The sequence below is a fragment of the Ovis canadensis genome, chromosome 6 (assembly GCF_042477335.2).
Source record: "Ovis canadensis isolate MfBH-ARS-UI-01 breed Bighorn chromosome 6, ARS-UI_OviCan_v2, whole genome shotgun sequence".
In the NCBI taxonomy this organism is placed as follows: domain Eukaryota; kingdom Metazoa; phylum Chordata; class Mammalia; order Artiodactyla; family Bovidae; genus Ovis; species Ovis canadensis.
In genome coordinates this window covers 113,212,311-113,236,031 of record NC_091250.1, presented here as the reverse complement: position 1 = coordinate 113,236,031, position 23,721 = coordinate 113,212,311, and the positions used below count along the sequence as shown (strand labels likewise).

The 23,721-nt window shown below is 42.8% G+C and overlaps 1 protein-coding gene across 2 annotated transcripts in view; it reads left to right on the top strand.

Moving 5' to 3' along the window:
• RASGEF1B (RasGEF domain family member 1B) overlaps window positions 1–23,721 on the top strand; it is a 667,380-nt gene that overhangs the window by 248,955 nt on the left and 394,704 nt on the right. For both annotated transcript variants that reach the window (XM_069594460.1, XM_069594461.1), the window contains exon 3: window positions 7,456–7,509. In XM_069594460.1, the coding sequence (XP_069450561.1) occupies window positions 7,456–7,509 (54 nt within the window). The remainder of the gene's footprint in view (window positions 1–7,455; window positions 7,510–23,721) is intronic.

Genomic DNA, 23,721 nt, shown 5'->3' with positions numbered 1-23,721 from the left:
GTGCCTGATAAGATCCAGCTCTTTTTCTCCAAATTAACCAGGGTTCTCATGACCTAATGGGAAATGAACAGGGGTTTCCTCATTTCAAAATGAAGAATTCAAGACCTCTAGTCCAAAAATCTGTCTTAAGCTTACAAGGTTAATGTTCGTCTCTTACTAAGAAGAGACAAGAATCAGATGCCTAGATTCCTGAGCAAGTGACCCATTTGTTTCTTTCTCCAGCAACTCTATTATAAAAGATCAGCAAGTATATAAACGCTAATGAAGGGTCACATGAGCTTCCCAGGTGGCGCTAGTGGTAAAACATCTGCCTGCTGATGCAGGAGATGTAAGAGGTGTGCGTTTGACCCCTGGGTTAGGGAGATCCTCTGGAGCAGGAAATGGCACCCCGCTCTGGTATTCTTGTCTGGAAAATTTCATGGGGAGAGGAGCCTAGTGGGCTGCAGTCCACACTACTGCAAAGAGTCAGACATGACTGAGCGACTGAACACAAGGGGTCACATTCAACTAGAGCACATCTGTCATAGCCAGTATCAGCCCTTGGCAAAACTGGGTCAAATTAAACTGTACTGTAGTGAGCAGAGCCAGGCTCCACACAGATCTCCATGCACACTGCCCTCAGCTCTCTGCCCTCTCAGGAAATTGCCCTTGGCTGAAAAGAGGCATCATCCCTAGGGTTTACCCCCTTCCCAGGGCAGCCCTTTCCCTTGCCCCAGCTTAGGACAAGTCTAGCCCAGTTTCAGAGCTCCGCATTTGGTTGGCTGAGACCTTGGTTGAGTTTGTACTCCAGCCCATCAACCCATTGCATCTCCCTCTGCTCAGTCCTACACCTTTGCCTTCCCTTCTCCAAGTGGAAATCCGAAGCTCTCCCTAACGAGCCTCCTGCAGGCTGGTCTCCACCTCATAGACTGCTTTTGAGGGAGCCTAACCTGCCACCTGCGTGATCTTTTCCATCAGCATTGAATATCAGAGATCTTCATGCTATAAGTCATCATTTCTCTCAAAATCTGCTTTGAAATTAATAAAAGACAAGAAGCATCTGCTTGTAGGAAAGAATAAATACATTCATCCTCTCCAAGATGTAAGAGGCCCAAGATTATAGGACTCAAAATTTCCAGTTTCCCCCTTTCTGGTGACTTTTACCCCCAGCGTCCCTTGAGGGTCTGTCTATTATGATTCAAAGCCTTCTGCTGAAACCAGAGCTCCTATAAATGAAATTTCAGATATCACTATGTAAATGAACAACAGTGGGACCTCACCTTTCTAGATTCATTTTAGGAAATTGTTGCAACTGTCCATGTATAATACTGTTCACCCCATGCTATTCATTCTGCCGACAGTCTTAGAAGTCAGTACTCTAAAAAGCCACGGTGTATATGTACCACAACTTCCTTATCCATTCATCTGCCAATGGACATTTAGGTTGCTTCAATGTCCTAGCTATTGTAAATAGTGCTGCAATGAACATATATCTAATGGAATATTACTCAGATATAAAAAGGAATGCATTTGAATCAGTTCTAATGAGGAGTATGAACCTAGAACCTATTATACAGAGTGAAGTAAGTCAGAAAGAGAAAGACAGATGGTGGCTCAGACGATAAAGTGCCCACCTGCAATGTGGGAGACCAGGGTTCGATCCCTGGGTTGGGAAGATCCCCTGGCGAAGGAAATGGAAACCCACTCCCTTATTCTTGCCTGGAGAATCCCATGGACAGAGGACGTTGATAGGCTAGTCTTGATAGGCTAGGCTTGATAGTCCATGGGGTTGCAAAGAGTCGGATACGACTGAGCGACTTCACTTCCACTTTCACTTTCACTGTATATGGAATCTAGACAGTGCCAACGATCTTATGTGCAGGGCAGCAAAGGAAACACAGATGTAAAGAACAGACTTTCGGACACAGTGGAAGAAGGAAAGGGTGGGATGATTTGAGAGAACAGCATTGAAATACAGAATCTAGAATGATAGTGCCAATGATCTTATGTGCAGGGGAGCAAAGGAAACACCAAGGTAAAGAACAGACTTTTGGACACAGTAGGAGAAGGAAAGGGTGAGATGATTTGAGAGAATGGCATTGAAATACATACGTTACCATATGTAAAAGAGATAGCCACTGCGAGTTTGATGTATGATGCAGGGAACCCAAAGCTGGTGCTCTGAGACAACATGGAGGGATGGGGTAGGGAGGGGAGTGGGGGGCGGGTTCAGGAGGGAGGGGACATATGTATGTCTGTGACTGATTCATGTTGATGTATGGCAGAGGCCATCACAGTACTGTAGAGTAATTATCCCCCAATGAAAATAAATAAATTAAAAAAAAAAAGCCATTGTGCTTCCTTGCAACAAACGCAGCATCAGGCTAACTTTGATGGAGGGGACTCATTAGCAATTTCCTCTTTAGTAGAAAAATATTGATGCAGCAATCAAGAAGGTCACAGCATGGGTAAGTCACCATGTTTTGAGGCTTTCATTTTCAGTAATTAAGGTGAACATGTTATTGGAAGGTTTAGAAAGCCCACCCCAAGTCATTCACAATAGCTGCCATCAGGAAACTGGAATCCCAGCGAAAGTCTTTCAACGGAATGAAATGAGACTGACCAAGCGTATAAGCACAGTCTCCTTAAGAATGGCTAAATTAAGGATATGGACTCTGATTGACCCTTGCCATATCACTTCCACACTCATTCCATGTCCTGAGGTTTCACTGTATATTCATGCTTTGTTTCAAGTGGTTCTTTGCTACAAGTGCAACATTTAGAGCTATATATATATATATATTTTTTTTTTCTTTTTAGCGAAGCCAATTTCACCCTTCTCTGACTCTCATTTCTCCTCCAAACATGTTTCTCAGGTTACCTGAGACTGTTTTTGAAAGTTGAATGATATTGTTTAATTTTGAAGATCATTTCCCCTGGGGGCAGAGCACTAATGTCTGCATTCTTAGACATGTCTCTTAATTTACTCTCTCCAATGGTATATGTTGCTGCTGCTGCTGCTGCTAAGTCGCTTCAGTCGTGTCTGACTCTGTGCGACCCCATAGACGGGAGCCCACCAGGCTCCCCCGTCCCTGGGATTCTCTAGGCAAGAACAGTGGAGCCATTTCCTTCTCCAATGCATGAAAGTGAAAAGTGAAAGTGAAGTCGCTCAGTCGTGTCCGACTCTTCACGACTCCATGGACTGCAGCCTACCAGGCTCCTCTGCCCATGGGATTTTCCAGGCAAGAGTACTGGAGTGGGGTGCCATTGCCTTCTCCGATGGTATATGTAAAGCTTAGTTAAAAATGCAATGAGTCGCTCAAGTTGCCCCCACTTGGCAACTGCACGGAGTCTTCTGTAGTTGGGATTTGTGCCTCCCTTAGATTTTTACTCCCATTTAGGACAGAAATTTGTTGTTTAGTCGCTCAGTCACATCCAGCTCTTTTGCAACCCCATGGACTGTAGCTCACCAGGCTCCTCTGTCCATGGGATTTTCCAGGCAAGAAATACTGGAGTGGCTTGCCATTTCCGTCTCCAGGGGATCTTTCCAATCCAGGACTTGAACTCTTGTCTCCTGCATGGAAGGCAGATTCTTTACCACTGAGCCACCAGGGAAGCCCTAGGATAGGAAATGAGACTTAAAATCAGGAACAGGAAGAGAAATTCCCACGATTAGACTTTTCTATTTCCTGGAAAAAATTTAGTTGCACTCATCAAGGAATTATGATCATTTCTATAAACTAGTCAGTTAGAGTTTATACCTTTTGTTCTCAACTAGGGGTAATTTTGCCTGCCCCTTGGTGCTTGGCAATGCCTGGGCATGTTTTTGGTTGTTATGGCTGATCCAGGGAGGAGGCTGTGCTGCTGGCATCTGGTGGGTAGAGGCCAGGGATGCTGGCAGCCTTTCTTCAGTGCTCTGTACAGCACATACATCCCATAATAATGGATTATCCAGTCCAAAATCTTCATAGGCCCAACACTGAAAAATTGACTTAACTAAACCATGTGGATGAGAAAGTGGATATATGCTAAACAGTGAGAAAAATGTTACTTGACTACAGTTCAGAGGCTTTTGTGTCTGTCCTTTGGCTTCACTTTGTAGCTCTATGACACATGAGTTAATCTGCTTCCAAAATAATGTTTTGGGATAAGACTGCAGTCTTTTTTTTTTTTTTTTTGGCATTTTTTCATCTGGTGCATATTTCGTGGATACCTTTTCTGTGCCAGGCACTGGGCTAGGTAATGGGGCTATAGCGATGACCAAGTCTTGTTGGGTCTTCGCTCCCTGAAGCAGAAATCTGAGAGTGAACATCAAGATCTCTCTTCTGGTATAGTGCTCAGTGTACAGGTGTGTAAAGATGAAGAAGGGTCATGAAGAAGGCATTTGATGGGAAGATTGAAGAGGGTGCTTCACTGTTACACGCGCCAGCTATTTGCTACTTTGGCTGTGCTTTCTCTCCTTACTGGTCCAATCTTGATTTTGTCTTTGTCTCTCTTTTTTTTTTTTTTTCTGCCACCAAAATCTTTCCTCTTTTCCATTTTCCCTTTTCAGTTCAAACTTTCTGAATAACATGTATCCCTTCCTTCCCAAACCAAATTAAAACGCACATTAAAAACTACCAGCAATCCACATGTAAAGATCACGCCCACCTAAACCTTGAACTTAATTTGTCTTCATTAAAGATCCTTCTTTGTATGTTTACCTACGTCTGTGTTTTCTGTCCTTTAATACTGTATATTATTTGGGGACAGAATACATGCTGTCTCAGATTCTTAACTTTTTCTAGTTCTTGTCCCAAAACATATCAAAACCCTAGGTGAGTTGATAAATATTTTTATGTTATATGGAGAAAGAGTGAGAGAAAGTTTATACACATTAGATCTTTGAGCCATACCCAAGTCTTTGTATACATTTCTTTCAGGTTTTAGTTCTATTCATCCAAAATAAAACTATCAGTGTGCATATATATACATATATACACACATATATATACCCACACACAAAATACACATACAAACATCTACGCACACATATACATAATGCATATGTATGCACGCATATGTATGCATAGTGTTGTTCACTCGCTAAGTCATGTCTAACTCTGCGACCCCATGGACTTCAGCACGCCAGGCTTCCCTGTCCTTCTCCATCTCCCGGAGTTTGCTCAAACTCATGTCTACTGAGTCCTGATGTCACCCAACCATCTTATACTCTGTTGTCCCCTACTCTTCCTGCCCTCAATTTTTCCCAGCATCAGGGTCTTTTCCAATGATTTGGCTCTTTGCATCAAATGGCCAAAGTATTGGAGCTTCAACTTCAGCATCAGTCCTTCCAGTGAGTATTCAGGGTTGATTTCCTTTAGGATTGACTGGTTTAATCTCCTTACAGTCCAAGGGTCTCTGGAGAGTCTTTCAGCACCACAGTTTGAAAGCATCAATTCTTTGGTGTTCAGCATTCTTTATGGTCCAACTCTCACATCTCTACATGACTACTGGAAAAATCATAGCTTGACTATTTGGATCTTTGTCAGCAGAGTGCTATCTCTGCTGTTTAATACACTGTCTAGGTTTGTCATAGCTTTTCTTCCAAGGAGCAAGCATCTTTTAATTTCATGGCTGTAGTCACTGTATGCAGTGATTTTGGAGCCTAAGAAAATAAAATCTGCCACTATTTCCACTTTTTCCCCATCTATTAGTCAAGAGGTAATGGACCTGATGCCATGATCTTCAGTTTTTGAATGTTGAATTTTAAGCCAGCCTACATATTTATGCATATATTGCATATATATACACAAGAATATTTATTGCAAAGCAACAACAAAAGAATAAAGTCCTGCTGCTGCTGCTAAGTCACTTCAGTTGTGTCGGACTCTGTGCGACCCCGTAGACGGCAGCCCACCAGGCTCCCCATCCCTGGGATTCTCCAGGCAAGAACACTGGAGGGGGTTACCATTTCCTTCTCCAGTGCGTGAAAGTGAAGTCACTCAGTCGTATAAAGAGTATGATTTCTTTTATATGCAGGAATAATGTTATTTTTTAATAACGAGAGCCCTGGAAACCATCAAATCTCTGTCAGTAAAGGAAAGCATGCATAAAGTATGATAAATCCATGTTATGCGTGTTGTGCAGCCATTAAGAGGAACGAGTGACTCTACATGAACGGACTGGAAAGATGTTGATAATGTAGTCCTAGTAGGATGGTATGATCTCAAGAAAGAAAGAAACTTCTCTGTGTGCATGTGTGATAGAATGTGTATAATTAATATGTATACCTTGGTGTTAATATCCTTGGTTACCTCCGAAGGATAGGTTAGAAAGGGGATTGATTCATTAAGAATGTATAGTACTGTGCTGTACTCAGTTGCGTTAGGCTCTTTTGTGACCCTGTGGACTGTAGCCTGCCAGACTCCTCTGACCATGGGATTTTCCAGGCAAGAATACTGGAGTGGGTTGCCAGTTCCTACTCCAGGGGATCTTCCCCACCGAGGGATGGAACATCTTCCCCACCGAGGGGTGGAACATCTTCCCCACCGAGGGATGGAACCTGCATCTCTTGTATCTTCTATATTGCACATGGATTTACCTGCTGAGCCATTTTAGTTTTGTAATTAATTAAAAAGTGGAAAATTTTACTGAAAAAATTATTACCATTAGGTCCATTAAACTCTTCATAGGATAGTCCAAAAGGAACAAACTTGCATGTAAATCCCAACTGGCCTTGAATACCAAAGTGCCTTTTTAGTGGCTCACGAGGCCAAGAACATATCCACACAACTAAATAAAAAGCCAATCATGCGAAGAACAAGTGGGCTAAAGAGAGGGGATGAGATGGCAAATCCGATACTACTGTTCAGGCTCATACTGCTTGTGGATGGAGAGAAGCTCCACTCCATCACTCGTGTCATTTGAAAGATATTGGCATTTGACAATTTGTATGTCTCTTCAAAAGAGACAGAATCCCGTGCGTGGTTGAGAAGGTGGGTACTAGAGTCAGACTGATTGGCTTTCATTCCTGATCTATTTCTAAGGCATGACAATTAATCTAATGGTGCTGTAGTGAAATGAAGTAAATAAGAGTCTTTATCCTTACTAGCTCATTGTTGGCCCACAGTGAATGTTCTGACTTGGAGGGGGTAGAAAGTGGGACTGGTGAAAGACAGGCACTTTTTATAATTCAGAGAAATCAGGAATTTCCCTGGTGGTCCAGTGGCTAAGACTCCGAGCTCCCAATGCAGGGGGCCCAGGTTCGATTCCTGGTTAGGGAACTAGATCCTGCATGCTGCAACTAAGGGTTCACATGCTGCAACTAAGACATGGGGCAGTCAAAATAAATAAATAAATATTTTTTTAAAAGTCCAGAGACATCAGTGGGGTCATGGGAGATGGTCCCCACCTTGCATGGGAGATGCACGGGCCAGGGTCAACGTCATTACCCTTTGCCAGTTCTAATGGGTCTCCCACCTTCTTATTTTGCAGACCACCATCTTCAGCACATTGGCCAATGAGAAGTCCTTATCTGACTGCAAAAAGGTAAGTCAGCCTGCAGGAATTCCAGCCTGCAGTCAGAGTAATAAGCGACTTTAGAATTGATGACATTCAGTTGAAAAGCTATGGGATCAATGAAAATGCTCTGCTGCCATTGTGTAGTCCTCTTTCCTCAGAGATGGAAATTTGAATGGTTGTCTTTAAGGATGTGGAGGACGCTGTTATCATTTGACAGTGGTTTCTTATACAGAAGCTCTGGTTCCATCTATTTCTCTCTCACTATTATCTGATATTTTATTCTGTAAGATGAGCGTCAAGGGAGTTCAGGGCAAGCCTCATGGCAGGCATCTTTATCTTTGTTTGCAAATTTAAATGTAATAAACCTAAACCCAATACAAAATAAAAATGATTTTGTATTTGGAAAGCTGAACTTATAGCATAAAAATCTGGTTTGGATTCACCACAGTCGAGTTTGAGAAGCTGTCAGGCTTTGCAAAAGGATTATCCTCGCTGGCATCTGATGGAAGCCGTCCTGTAATGGATCATGTCTGAGGACTGCCTGCTGGAGTAGCAGCGTGTCTAATTCCTGGCCTCTGCAGTGCAGGGGGCACTTTTATCTGCCTCTTTAATCTCAGGTTTAACTAGATCTTGTCCTTCTTGACGGGAAAGAAGTGATTTCACAGTCTGAAAACTCAAATGAATTCTTTGACACTATCTGTTGATATGACCCACCAGGTGCATAGAGAGGTGACCTGTGCCTTGCATATTAGTTATTTGGCATTTCTGGGGATTTGATACCATGACATTGTTTGCTGGGTTGTTTCCCTTCCTGAATTTGCTTGATATGGAAATAGGTAGCAGGGGTCCTCACCTTTAAAGGTGGCATGGGGGCCCACCGTTCTGAGTGCTATCCATTTCATTACCTTGATCATTTTTTTTTTTTATTGTGTGTGAAGTCATCATCTTAATTGGGTTCTGCAGTGTTTGTCTGGTTTGGGGCTCCCTGAAAGTGAGGTCCATATGGAATTCTTAAAATTATAGAGCTTAGAGAACAAAACAAGAGGAAAGAGAACAAGGGTACAACCTTTAAAAGAATGACGTAGCCCAAGGACTTGACCTAAGTTGATTAGAACCGACTAGGTCCAAGATGGCAGATGAGCCGACTTGCACTAGAAATCCCCACCCCTTCCCCAAAATAGCTGGAATATTCCCCCCCCCCCCGCTCTTTAGCCTCTGAAATTACCCACCCCTGTAAAAACTTGACAACCTCATACTCCCAGACCTCTCACCTTCAAGAGATGGCTCAAACTCTGTCTGTGGAGTGTGTTTCTCTCTAAGTAAATCCACTTCTTACATTTATCACTTTGTCTGTCACTGAATTCTTTCTGTGGCGAGACATCAAGAACCTGAGCTTCGTTAAATCCGGAGAGCACGTGTCAGTTCAGTTCAGTTCAGTCGCTCAGTTGTGTCCAACTCTTTGCGGCCCCATGAATCGCAGCACGCCAGGCCTCCCTGTCCATCACCAACTCCCGGAGTTCACTCAGACTCACATCCATCGAGTCAGTGATGCCATCCAGCCATCTCATCCTCGGTCGTCCCCTTCTCCTCCTGCCCCCAATCCCTCCCAGCATCAGAGTCTTTTCCAATGAGTCAGCTCTTCGCATGAGGTGGCCAAAGTACTGGAGCTTCAGCTTCAGCATCAGCAGCTGTGATCTCACTTAAAAGACTGTGGGTTCAAATCCTAACTGGGTTTAGGCTGGATTCGAGTCCCAGTATGTGAATTCGAGTCCCAATCTGCATTACATGGTTTCAAAAGGACTTCAGGGGTTCTCTAGTGGCCTGCTTTTTCCAGATTGGACTGCCATCAATATCATGTATAGATAATGATAACGGGGCTGGTGGGCCTCCAGCCTCCACTTGAATGTTCTACTGACAGTGTACTTAATGACTCTACCTGTCACTAGAGACAAAGTATTAGAGAGGTAGTTCTTCATTTTACTGAGCCAGTATCTGCCTCCCTTTGACTTTTGTCTAGTGATTAAGTATGAAGCCAGCTAATGTGCTATTTTCTGAATCTTCTCCCCATCCCATTGCAAGGCTATTTATCTTCCTTATTTATTTCTAATAGGATGTTGATAATGATTGATTTCCAAAAGCTTGGCTGCTGGGAGCTCACTGTCTGGTTTAAAAACGTGGCTCTGCTACTTGTTACTTATGTGACTTTGGGTTGGTGACATAACCTGTTTGTGCCTCATGTTTACCATCTGTAGAATGGGCATAATAGTTGCACACTTCATATGGTGGATGAATTAGCATACACAGAGTGTTCTGAACAGTGCTCAACACATAGAAGCATTGTATTAGTTATTATTATTATGGCTTTTGGACCAGGTTAGCCTTTTCTTTGGGGGGAGGGAAGCTAGTTTTTATAACCAGTGTCAAGGATTCTGCTTTTCACTCTTCATTCAACAAGCTCTGTTTACAAACTTAGTGTGTAGCAAGCACAATAGAAGATGTGATCTGTGATGAAATGATAAGCTGTAGGCATTCTTGAGTGCAGCACTAACATTCTACTAACAGTCTAAGATGGCACAAGTTTTATTTATAAGCCATATCCTTCTGTTGATTGCATGATGCTTAATGTACTTGCATGAGCCCTTAAAACATTCTTACATGAACTGGCATTAAAACACAAATCTGTTTTATATTTATGTAAGTGATTCTTTTAGTACAGATGCAGGCTATTATGTTTATTTTCTTGACTTTAAAAAATTTGATCAATCAAGATAATTTAAAAACCCAGTCCTGTTATCCAACTTATCACTCCCTCTCCCAGTTCTATATCATACACAAATTAGAGTAGTATAGTTGGTCTCTGTGACTTCACTTTCCTTCATCCATTTATATGCATTTACAAGTGTTCACTGAGCATCTACTATGGGATGTGAACTGGAATATCCTGTGAACAAGTCACATCTGGTCTTCACCCTCATAGAACTAGTAGGCAGTCATTGAAAGTGAAGTCGCTCAGTCGTGTCCAACTGTTTGTGACCCTATGGACTGTAGCCTACCAGGCTCCTCCTTCCATGGGATTTTCCAGGCAAGAGTCCTGGAGGGGGTTGCCATTTCCTTCTCCAGGAGATCTTCCTGACCCAGGGATCGAACCTGAGTCTCCTGCATTATAGGCAGATGCTTTACCGTCTGAGCCACTAGGGTGATAGTAGGTAGTCATTAAACAAGTAACATTGTCATAAGATGATGTGTTGTGTTGGCCAAATTGTGATAGATGATATGATTGTTTTTTAAGTTGGGAGGTTCTAAGATCATATACCATGAGAACCTAAGCTAATCTCGGGGCCAGGGGAAACTGTCCTGAAGAAGGGACTTTCACACACAGTAAATGAATGGGATTTGGCTGTGTGAAGACAAGGTGGAGACAGAAAAAGAGCAAGTGTGAAGTCTGGAAGTGAGAGGTAGAGAACTGTAAAATGTTCAGAATATCTAGAAATTATAACTTGCACTAGAAGATGGGAAACAGTGAAATAAAAGGCAGCCTGATCATGAATGGCCTTGTAAAACTATAGTAAGTGTTCAGATATATTGTAAGGGTAACAAGCAATTTTTAAAGGACTTTGAGCTAGGGAGGGTACGTATGTATGACATGATATGATTTTTATTTTAAAATCTCTTGGCTACTAAATAACAGAAGCAGCTAGAGTTTAGATATGAAGTCTAAGAGGGAGGCTATAATTTAGGCAACAGATGGTCATAGCCAGAATTAAAACAATGGCAGTGGGAACCAAGAGGTTTATAAAGTCAACAGCATATAATAATAGCTTGGATACATGGGAGAGGAAGTTGCTAAGGATGATTCCCTGATTCCAGGCAAGAGCAATGGGCAGATTTGCAGTGCTGTTTTCTGAGACAGAGACAGGGATAGGGAGGAAGTTGGTGGAGCTGAGATGAGTTCAGATGAGTATTGCTTGGTCTGTGTTAAAGTGAAAGTGAAGTCGCTCAGTTGTGTCTGACTCTTTGCGACCCCATGGACTGTAGCCTATCAGGCTCCTCCATCCATGGGATTTTCCAGGCAAGAGTGCTGGAGTGGATTGCCTGAATTCAAATTGATATGTGTTAGATTTTTGAGATCTCCTGGAAAGGAAGACCAGCAGGCATCTGGCCATGTAGTGTTACAACTCCAGAAAGCTCTCTGGGCTAGAGAGATGAATATGGGAGTAATATGTATGTAGAGAGTGATTGAGAGAGTGGGAGTGGGTGAGGTCACCCGGGGAAGGTGTGGAGAGTGAAAGGAGGTTTACAAAACTCTTGAGGGGTGTTAATATATAAAGTCCGGGAGAAGACTGTGTCCTCTGCAAGACACCAGCTGACACTGTGCACAGCACTGGGGCAGGGAAGGGGGATTGCAAGGCGGTCTTCACTCTGCCCCCCAGTTCTGCGGCCAGTTGGTTTTCGACAAGGGTACCAGGGTCCATCAGTGGCGAAGAAAATCATCTTCAGCAAATGGTGCTGAGACAGCTGATGTGCACATGCAGAAGAATGAAGTTGGACCCCGCTCACACCACAGAGCAAAATGAACTCCAAAGGGAGCAGTGACCTAAGTATAAAAACTTGGAGGAGAGGACGGCGGAGGAGAACCTGTTTAATGAGTAAGAAGTTTTGCTCTGCAGTGATGGAGGTGTTCAGGTACCAGGTAGAGGTAATGGTTGCACAATGTCGTGAATGTTCTAAACGCCACTGAACTGTCCAGTGTGCAATGGCTATGTGATGTGAATTTTACCTCAATAAATTATTTTAAAAAATCTAAGGGATCTCAGTTTTTATCCCAAAGAGCCCCCAAACTCTGCATCACTTGAGCAGTCTGGAGACCTGGAACAGACTGCTAGAATACCCGCTGCCTTCTCATCAGCTTGGAAAACTCACTCTTCCATGGAGAGATCTCTTTCTTTGTCCCTTTCCTTTCCAAGATTTTTGAAAGACTTTTCTTGATTTCTCCAAGAAAGATGAGTGGTTTTATCTGCTGAGCTCATAACATTTGGTAGTGACTACACTTGTCAAATGTTGACCATGTTCACAGCCCTTTGCAAAGTACTTTACATGGATTTTCTCATTCAATTTTTATAACAGCCCTCACAGGTAGGTAATAAAACCATCAACTGGTAAAGAAGCTGCTGGAGGATACTCCAGTAGTAGATGTTGTAATGAGGATGTGAGTTCAGCTATCTGACCCTAGAGTCATCGCTTTCAGTGCTTGTTACCTTCTCTGCCGCTGGATTCTAAATACTTATTTATGTTAGGTCCAGCTTCCCCCTAAACTATCAGTTCTTGGAAGGGAGGAACCATGACTGATTCTGTTAGCAGTAGTAAAAATAAATACCCCACAGGTAGTAAGAACTCAATCAATGAATTATTGAATGAGTTTGGATGAGATCCATGAGATCCAAATGAATTTGCTGCATGCATGGTAGTGAAGGACAGCAAAACCTGAGGTGCTGCATGCAGTCCACAGGGTCACAAAGAGCTGGACACGACTTAGCGACTGAATGCTAAATGGTTGTCTGTTAGCATAATATTATAATGGGACCATTTTGTTCTAAAAAGTATTTTTTTCCTTTTCACAGGAGTTGAGAAAAGAATATTTTATATTCACTGTAAAGGTAATTTCTGCATTAAAATAAGGTGTTAATGGATGGCTAGTGGTGATTGACATGTTAAGGGTGGGCAAAGACAGCAACTATTCTAAAGCTTACTTCCTAAACACCATCTGATAGAGTTGTAAGAACCCTATTCTTATTTTCAGCCAAAGACCAGTTTATGCTGTAATTTGGAAAACTTAAACACCTCTAGGTAATATGCATAAATTCATTCATTATTCATGAATATTTATTGAGTATCTCCTATTGCAAAGCAGTTGTTATTCCTAACATGTTATAGGAGAAAAACAAATATGCCGAGACATGAGATGACTTGCTCTAGGGCACATATTAAACTCAAGATAAACTCTTAGAGGGTAGGCCTGATTCAGATCTTCAGATTTTCTCTCTCTAAAGCCTCTCAAATGAAACTACCATATGACACAGCCGTCCCGCTGCTGGGTATGTACCCTCCACACGTGCATGTGTGTGTTTGTGTGTGCTCAATCACTCAATCATATCTGTCTCTTTGCAACCCATGGCCAGGCTCCTCTGTCCATGGAATTTTCCAGGCCAGCATACTGAAGGAGATTACCATTTCCTGCTGCAGGGGATCTTCCTGACCTAGGGATCGAACCTCTGTCTTCTGCATCTTCTGCAGTGACAGGCAGGTTCTTTATCACTGCACCACCTGGGAAGCCCTGAGAAAACCATAATTCCAAATGACACAGGCACTCCAGTATTCACTGCAGCCCTATTCATAGTCCCCAGGACAGGGAAGCAACCTAGATGTCCATCAACAGATGAATGGATAAAGAAGTTGTGGCAATACATACAATGGAATATTACCCAGCTATGAAAAGGAACACATTTGAGTCAGTTGAAATGAGCTGGATGAACCTATTATGCAGAGTGAAGTAAGTCAGAAAGAGAAAAACAAATATCATTAACGTATGTACATGGAATCTAGAAAAATGGTACGGATGAATGTATTCCCATTCATTTGTATTCATTGCAAGAATACACAGATGTAGAGGAGGCTCTTGTGGACACAGCAGAGGAAGGAGAGGGTGGGGCAAACCAAGAGAGGAGCATTGACGCGTGTACAGTACCAAATGGAAAGTAGATCGCCAAGGGGAAGTTGCTCTATAACACAGGGAACTCAGCCCAGCCCTCTTTGAGGACCTAGAGGGGTGGGGGGTGGGAAGGAGACTCAAGAGGAAGGAGCTATATACTTACGGCTGATGCCCACTGTTGTACAGCAGAAACCAACACAACGTTGTAAAGCAGTTATTCTCCAATTAAAATTTTTACAAATTATAAAAATATAAAACCTCTCCACGCCACACTATTTATCTAGTGTTGACGCATGAAGGGTGTGTATTCGGTGGACCAGCAGCACAGAGCGATCCTCAAATGTGCTTCATAATGTCTCCGGCCACCTGTTTTATATTCAGTGGTATTTATAATTTTGTGTCTTGATGCTTTTCCATCTCTCAATGCAAGATATGGACCCACATGTGTCAGCGCTTTCCCAGCAGCACTATTGAACTTCCATCATTTTAATTGGAAGCAGCACATGTAACAGATGCCTTCATCCCTTCTCCAAGGCTCCTCACTCTGACCCTGACCCCCCACCCCTGGGACCCAGGTCAGAGATAGGCAAGGGGTGACTGAGAGGTGAGGGTGATGGATGGGGTGAAGGTCAGGCATAAGATGAATCTGAGGGATGGGTCAAAGGTTAGAGATTTCTGTTTCACAAATTACTTAAAAATGAAAAACAATGGTTTTCCAGTTTGACATTAAAACACCCTACCTTATCCTGCTGTGTATTCCATCTACATACGGTAACCTAGACTCCCAGCCATGTGATAGTAGTCTTATAAATAGGTTTCTCAGGTTGGAGAGTTTATTTTAAAAATTCAGCTGTACCTTACGTGTGTGTTGAGGGGGTGAGTGGGTTCCATTTCTCTCTCTCGCTCTGCCCTCTCTCCTTGGACTTCTGAGATCAACCCATATACACAAAAACCTTTAAAAAAATAGTACATTTCGGAAATGAATCCTTATCATATTAAAAGGTATTGGTCTGGGGACTTTGTGGAAACCTAAAGGAAATCTATTTGTTTATGGTGGTAATTTGTGGGGATATTTGTGGCTGTGTTGACTGTGCATCCCTTCCACCCAACCATTCGCCTTGACTCGTCCCTCCACTGTTACCAATGACATATGAATATGCAGAGCTTATGTCATCACTTAGCCCACTGGATGAAGGTTTTACTTTTAATAGACATAGACAATGCTTCACTCACATAGGCAAGGTAATTTTCCTTCAGGAAGCAGTGATTAAAATAGACAATGTAACAGGCTTTTGGAAGTTTTCATCCGTGTTGATGAATGGGTCTCTGTGTAAACACAGCCCAAGATAGTAATATCGGTGGTTAAGATATTTACTTACAGTTGGTTCCTTAGCCTTTGAGACTGTATTATATCTGGCTTCCTCTTTTAAAGACCAAGACTTAGTGTCTAGACGGCGTTTGCTGACCTCCACAAAGCAGGCTGGGCAGATTCCCATGACTCCTGGCCTCTTGGCAGAATTTCCAGGCTGCCAGGTCACCGTGGCTTCTTCCCATGGCCTGAGAAAGGGCATGGAGACGAAATCAACCCTGTCAGCATCGAGGAAAATTTCCAGTTCCCCCCTGAGAAAGGCAGAATTCGTGTTCTGGAGCAGTTACAGTGAAGGGTATCATTTCAAGTAAATTTAAATGCTGTTTACTTTCTAAATAGATTTTTTGGGAAGCTATGAAGGTTCATTGTTGGCAGAGTGCTGTTTTTGCTGACTTGCTATATGGCTGTCTGCTGGATAAAGGATGACAGAGATGTATTTGCAAAGTTCTATCCATTTTTTCACATGTGCCAATACAGATCACTAACTCATAGGAAGGAAAGTTGTAACGCTTTGAACAGAGGGGCAGTATTGCAGCCAGCGCCCCTCCTCCCAGTCACTCCATGTCTACTCGCTTAGCCAAGAATGGGCTCTTAGTGCTCATTTGCAGTATTTGGGATAAGGGTGTGTGGTTCTGGATTCTGGGCACTCTCCTTTCAGCAATTATTGCCCAGTTTTTGGTTTTTATTCTTGCATTTTTCCCATCTCCACTCTCCTGGGAGGCAGTATGGTGCAGGGTTAAGAGCACAGACTCTGGAGACCAATGTCTGTGTCTTGAATCCCAGCTCCACTACCCAGGAGCTCTGCAACTTTGCCCAAGTCACTCAGCCTCTCTGTGCCTCACTTATGTCATGTATGAAATGAGACAAATGATGGTATCAACCCCCAAAATTGTTGTGAGGATTGAACAGGTGGATCCACATAAAATTCTTCGAACAGCCTCTCATTATTATTCCACCCCGGTGCTTGCAGAGAATAATTTGAACTTTGATACTCTGTGTCCTCCTGTATCTTCTTGCTCTAAAATACCAAAAATATCAAGGAAAGTACTCAAAAGACTTGGACTAATGTCAACATTTGGAAAGAACATCAATAGTTATGGCACTAGAGAAATACCCTCATGTGGGCCTCTAGTTCTTATTTACTCCAATTCTTAATAACTAGAGTGCACTCAAGTTCAATATTGTTGGGGTTCCAGTTCTGTAGAAGAAGGCATTTCTTAATAAATGAAACATAAAATCTTTCTAATTGTACAATGAATATGCTTTTTTATATCTTCTAGCACTGGACAGAATTTTGAGCCCATGCTGCTGCTGCTGCTAAGTCGCATCAGTCGTGTCTGACTCTGTGCAACCCCATAGATGGCAGCCCACCAGGCTCCTCTGTCCCTGGGATTCTCCAGGCAAGAATATTGGAGTGGGTTGCCATTTCCTTCTCCAATGCATGAAAGTGAAAAGTGAAAGTAAAGTCACTCAGTCATGTCTGACATAGAAGACATTTAATACTGCTTGTTAATTCATAAGTTTGGCTTGGTATTTTTCTTCCAAAAGCCTCCAGGAGAAGGCTTGAAATGAAAAAGAATTTAAGAGAAAGAATCTACTTTTATAGATGGGCTTATTGCTTTTGTCTGATCAAAAGGAGGCATTTCGATGGATGGAGGGTTTGGGCTGGTGACTATGAAAAAGTGCTGTGGAAATGTTGGACTTCCTTGCTTTCAGTGTAGCATCCATGAATGTAATTTAAGAGATTGAATATTGGTGATTCCTTCATAATGATTTTATAGCCTTGGCCTAGAAAATTTTCATTCTTTTCCATATGATTGCAACATTTTCAAATATACCATATATTTTCACATATACCCAAGGTCAAACCAAGTAGTCCTAATTTACAAAATTGAAACTGGTTGTGGAAAATAGTCTTAGGACCAGAAGAAATTCATTGCCTATTTTTGTGTATGTCCTACCTTAAGCAAAACAATCAAGGAATACATTATAATCATTTTTTGGATGAGGTATAATTTGCAGCAAATAAAATGTAGTGATAAGTTGACAGTTTAATGATATAGTTGTTTTTTAAATTTGGCCACAGAATCTCATCAGTGCCATTAACATATGCCTTTTGGGATGTGGGCATTTTCATGAATGGGGCCTTGCTGCTCTGGACAGCACTGGTGATGCCAGTTCAGTTCAGTTCAGTCACTCAGTCGTGTCTGACTCTATGCGACCCCATGAATTGCAGCACACCAGGCCTCCTTGTCCATCACCAACTCCTGGAGTTTACCCAAACTCATGTCCATCAAGTCGGTGATGCTATCCAGCCATTCATCCTCTGTCGTCCCCTTCTGCTCTTGCCCCCAATCTCTCCCAGCATCGGAGTCTTTTCCAATGAGTCAACTCTTCCATGAGGTGGCCAAAGTATTGGAGTTTCAGCTTCAACATCAGTCCTTCCAAAGAACACCCAGGACTGATCTCCTTTAGAATGGACTGGTTGGATTTCCTTGCAGTCCAAGGGACTCTCAAGAGTCTTCTCCAACACCACAGTTCAAAAGCATCAATTCTTCGGTACTCAGCTTTCTTCACAGTCCAACTCTCACATCCATACATGACCACTGGAAAAACCATAGCCTTGACTAGATGGACCTTTGCTGGCAAAGTAATGTCTCTGCTTTTGAATATGCTATCTAGGTTGGTCATAACTTTCCTTCCAAGGAGTAAGCATCTTTTAATTTCATGGCTGCAATCACCATCTGCAGTGATTTTGGAGCCCCCCAAAATAAAGTCTGACACTGTTTCCACTATTTCCCCATGTATTTCCCATGAAGTGATGGGCACCCCATAATTCTCTCCCAGCAGCTGCTGTAATTGTCATCGTCATTTCAAAATCAACAGTGCATTCAGGTCCATAGTATGTCTAAGTATAGTTATTGTCTTAAACAGGAACATTGCTAATAGGAAGGAAGGTAGTTAAGGGCAAGTGTCACGAAATATGTTGCTTTAATCCCCTTTGAGCTATAATTATTGCTCTGCATCTGCATTTGAACAGTTTTCAAGAGTATCACCTTGAAAGTCTGTGGTTCATGCCTAAAGTGAAAGTGAAGTCGCTCAGTAGTGTCCGACTCTTTGTGACCCGTGGACCGTAGCCCACCAAGCTCCTCTGTCCATGGGATTCTCCAGGCAAGAATACTGGAATGGGTTGCCATTTCCTTCTCCAAGGAATGTGGTTCATGCCTAACTGCTCATGTAATATACATTGTAGGACATATTTGAAATAGTAACAGCTAGCAGCAACCCTTTCCCCCACCACACATACCTACAGCTGAAAAAGTCTATTTTGAGCCACCAAAAAAATAAGTGGATTTTTGTCATAGTAGTTCTGGACTGCCAAAATTTTTAATGGAGGTGGCAGAAATAAAGGGATGCTGACTAATTTTGCAAATTATACTTGCAAAAGGGCATATAAGACTTGTTTTTTTATTTATGTGGGTATATAATCCAGAGGTATAAAATGATGATATTATAGAGGAATCACCATTATTTACTCTCTTCATTTATCTCTATGGCTGCTACACCAAAAGCAAGGAAGTCCAACATTTCCATAACACTTTTTCATAGTTACCAATCCAAACCCATCATCCATTGATGTGCCTCCTTTCGATGAAGAGAAAAGTTGTACGCCTGTCTACACTGGGCCACATGCATATTTATATATGCATTTCTGTGTGGGGGGTTAAAGATCACAGAAAGAAACTACTCCATTCAGCTCTACAATCACTAACTTGATCTCCTAGTTTCTTTGTCAAGTACTAAAGATATTATTCCCTAATGGTTCAGATGGCAAAGCATCTGCCTACAATGCAGGAGACCCGGGTTCGATCCCTGCGTTGGAAAGATCCTCTGGAGAAGAGAATGGCAACCTATGCCAGTATTCTTGCCTGGAAAATCCCAAGGACAGAGGAGCCTGGCAGGCTATGGTCCTAGGGGACACATAGAATTGAACACGACTGAAGCGACTTAGCACAAAGATATGTTGGTGAACTTCTGGCTGTGAATTCTGTTTCCCTTGTGATTCTAGATGATTTCCTTTTGGGCTGCGATATTGCTGAGTCTCAAGGGCGCCATGGCAGCTTTCTCTCTTTCTTCTTCTTTCTGTTTTTGGATTTTCCAGACTGTTACATAATCAGGATTTGGCATAGTTAAATAGACTTGTGTGCCTGTGCACACATAAACACATTTAATTTTACATAATATGCTCTGAAAGATGAGCTTTCCTAGAGAGATTTATCTTATTTTCTGAGTCCACAGCACAGTGTGCTAGATGTGAAAAGAAGGCGGAAAGAAAAAAAAATTAAAAGATGACTCCATAAGAAGAATGGCCCAGAATTCGTGTAAATTGGATCTCTCTACTGGCTTACAACTCTTTTTAGAAAAGTGGAGTCGTCAGAATACTTAATTTGCCTCAATTAAGAATGATCACTCTCGCTATTGTTGCTCAAAATGGGACCAAGTCAGTCTGCAATCAAGCTAATTGCAACCTCTGATTTAGCAGCTTAGCTCTGCGCTTTGCCTTTGTTTTCATAAAGGATCTGTACAGGCCAAATAATCCGTCCCCTCCCACTCCCCCCACGCGGATTGTTTTTCTTCATTATTTTAATTCCATACTTGAGGATTGCTATAATCTTCTGAAGCCATTGCTCATGCCAACTGCTAAATAAGACAGCTGATGTGAGGATGACAGGGCACTCGGATAAGGAGCCAGTGTGGTGGCTGCTTTGTGAGATCCAGAGCCTGCCCGGAGCCACTGCTCCAAGAATTTTTATGTGGATCCACCTAGTCAGTCCTTTCATCCATTCTAGAAATCGATACATTGTTTGTCTCACGTTATACATGACACAGATGAGGCACAGAGAGTTTGAGTGACTTGGGCAAAGTTGCAGAGCTCATGGGTGGAAGGGCTGGACTCCAGTCCCAGAAGTTGGTCTCCAGAGTCTGTGTACCAATACTGCCTCTCAGCAGAGTGGGAATGAGAGAATGCAAGAATAAAACCCCAAGGCCGGGCAATAATTGCTGAAAGGAGAGTGCCTGGAATCCAGAACCAAGCATTGCCTGTGAGTGCTAAGAGGGCCTTCCTGGCTGGACAGTGCGAGGAAGGGGCGTGGAGGAGGGGGATGGGGGAGGGCGGACTCTGCTCCTTCCCTGTGGCACAGTGATTCAGCTTACCGGTCGATCAGCACCTTCTCAGTGACCACCCGATTCAAAACTGCAATCTGCTCCTGTGCCAAGGATCTCCAAGCTGCCTGTGTTTTTACTTCACCTTCTAAGATACTATGTAATTCATTTTTTCCTGTATTGTTTATTACATGTCTCCTGACAATAGACTCAATTCCAAGATGACAGGGATATTTGGATCTGCTTTATTCATGCATAGGAACTGACACTCGAACATAATAGCTCCTCAAAATTTCCTGTTAAATGAACTACTGGGACCATGACCACCACTATCACCACCGTCTTTAGTCATAACAAGGGATGGCCATAGACTTTTAGAGCTGGAAGTGATCAGAGATCATCTCTAGAACAGCTCCGCCTTTTGTCAAAGCAGAGACGCCTGAGTCACGTCCTGGGTCAGGAGCGGGAGGCTGGTCTTCTCAAACACTTGTCTGCCCCCTGAAATGAGCGGGCTGATTCTCCAATGTAAAGTGGCTAGCACTTTAAATAACTGTCTTGGGAGATCTCATACTCTACCCTGCTCTGGGGTTGAGCCTAAATTTAATGATCTTTAAAACCACAGACCATGAAGGCTTACGGAACTGCCTAGATAATGTTGGGAAAAAAAAAATGGTATTGCTGGTGTGGAATTGCAAGATAAGCAGAGAACCCAGTAAATGACTCTGTGGGAGTTTTCCCCAAGAGAAGGATAAAGAAAAGAGTGTACTGTTTTTTTGGCAACGGAAACTGGCACTTAACATGATTATAGCCACTCTGGGCACTTGGCTTTTCCCACTGGGGAGATCAAATGTGATAAAAGCAGAGCTGCTTCTCCAAAGCTAAACCTTCATGAGCTTCCGTCTCCCACTAAGGTGTCAAAACAGCCGATATCCCTGGCTGGAAGAGCACTATAATCAATTCGGGCCTTGAGCTGGCAGTTTGCCACAAAAACACCTGACCCTGGTTGCCCATGAATGGAAGTGCAGAAGGCCACTGCCAGGGACCTTCAGAGCATCCACCTGTCTCCATGGGGAAGACAAGTGCCATGTTCTCCTGATGGAGGACCTGTTTCCCCTTGATGTTCTTCGGAGAGAGTTTCCTGGTAAAGCCTTTCCTCTCACATAGCTCCCAAGGTGGGGGAAAAAAAAGATGAAAAGGAAATTGCTGCTTCTGCTTGTGTTAAGAGAGCCACAAAAGTCAGCATCCACTGCAAGCAGAAGGTGTCCAAGGAAAGGTGACCCTTCTGGCCGAATCAGAGCTTGCCATCTTGTATCAACTCTGGACATCCCAAGGTTCTCTAAGTAGGATGACGTTTTGAGGCTCTTTAGTGTCAGTGAGGTGACCTGGCATGTTGAGGTGCATCCCCCAGGTGATCTAAGGGGCCTGGGGACTCTGTCGTCAGAAGTAGCATTGCTAGGTGTCTGCGCAGAAGTGCCCTGCAGGTTTGTAGATGCTTTCATGCCCTGGTTGTGCTTCTGAGCAGCTCCTGTTGTTGCAGGAGATGCCGTTTGGAAGATGGGTTTCTGTTTACTCAGAGAGATGGAGATGAGCTGGAGCACAGGGCTGTGCTCACCTTGCCTTGAGGAAAGGCGCTGAGGGAGGAGTTTTCTAACTGTAATGAGGATCACTGACTGCAGCTTCACTGCAGACCTGTGCAGGGCATCTGGCTCCCTTCCTCTCCTTTGACTCCTGGGCCACTCCATTATTTTTTTTAAACAAATTTTCCTTTTTAAAATCAGTTTTCATTTTGTTTTATTAATATTTATGTTTATTTATTTTATTTGGCTGCACTGGGTCTTGGTGCAGCCCACGGCATCTTTGATCTTTGTTGCAGTGGCACATGGGATCTTTAGTTGTGGTATGTGAACTCTTAGTAGTAGCCTGTGGGACAGGAATCGAACCCACGGCCCCCTGCTTTGGGAGCTGGGAGTCTTAGCCAGCAGAACACCAGGGAAGTCCCTCCTGGGCCACACTTAATCGTGGTGGGGGAAATGCTTTCTGTGACCATTTTCTCAGTGCCCCTCTCAGCTCTCTAAAGTAGTTCTAAAAATCGTTTAAGTGTCTAAAGTACATGATAATGTACTTTCAGACATCAAATGGAGTTATTGTGGATTTACTGGTCACGTACGCTATGTAATATGTAGAATATTTATAGCATTGTGTGACATATTGTCCAGTTTCTGTGTAACTACTAATGACTCTGGAGTAAACTGACTAATAAAATGCTGCCTTAGCACTCACTCACTCTGTGATGCTCACTGTTACCAAAACCCCTCTGTGCCTGTATTTCTTCTTCCCTGCCTTCCCTTCCCCCACCCTCCACTCCTCCTTCTTCATTTTTGGAGAAACCACTTGTACTTCAATAATTTAGAAAATTCTATCTTATTTATACTGAGCAAAAGTCAGTTAACAAACTTCCAAACTGCTCAAGAGCAGCTCACAAAGCATTGCAGGCAACCTAGCACGTGATGCCAGACTGAAATCCAGAGACAACATGTGCTTTGTTTTCCAATTTGAAAAAAAAAAACAATCCCATAAATGCAAAATTAAAATATTGTATTACTGAGTACCTGAGTTAGCAAATCATTCTGGCTCAGAGGAGAAAATAAAACTTGGCAATATGTGGATTTTGTGTCTGCTTTTGTTACAGTCTCTTCTTAAAATCAACATTTTAGGCCACATTAGTATTACTCACGATTTAGATTTGGGAGTGACCCTCAAAAATTATAGTTATTAAATCTTTAATAGTAAATGTAAACCCTTAGACAGACTGAAAAGATCAAAGTAGGAATCAAGGTAAAAGGAGAAATTGGGGAACACCACTATTTAGGGGTCAAACAGAAAAGTGGAAAGGGAGAGGAAGCTATCGAGCCTGTAGACAGGACCAGAGAGTTTGAAGGTGCAGAGAAAAAGGGAAATCAACTGATGCAGGAATGTTGTAGAGATGGAGAGGTCAGGGTAT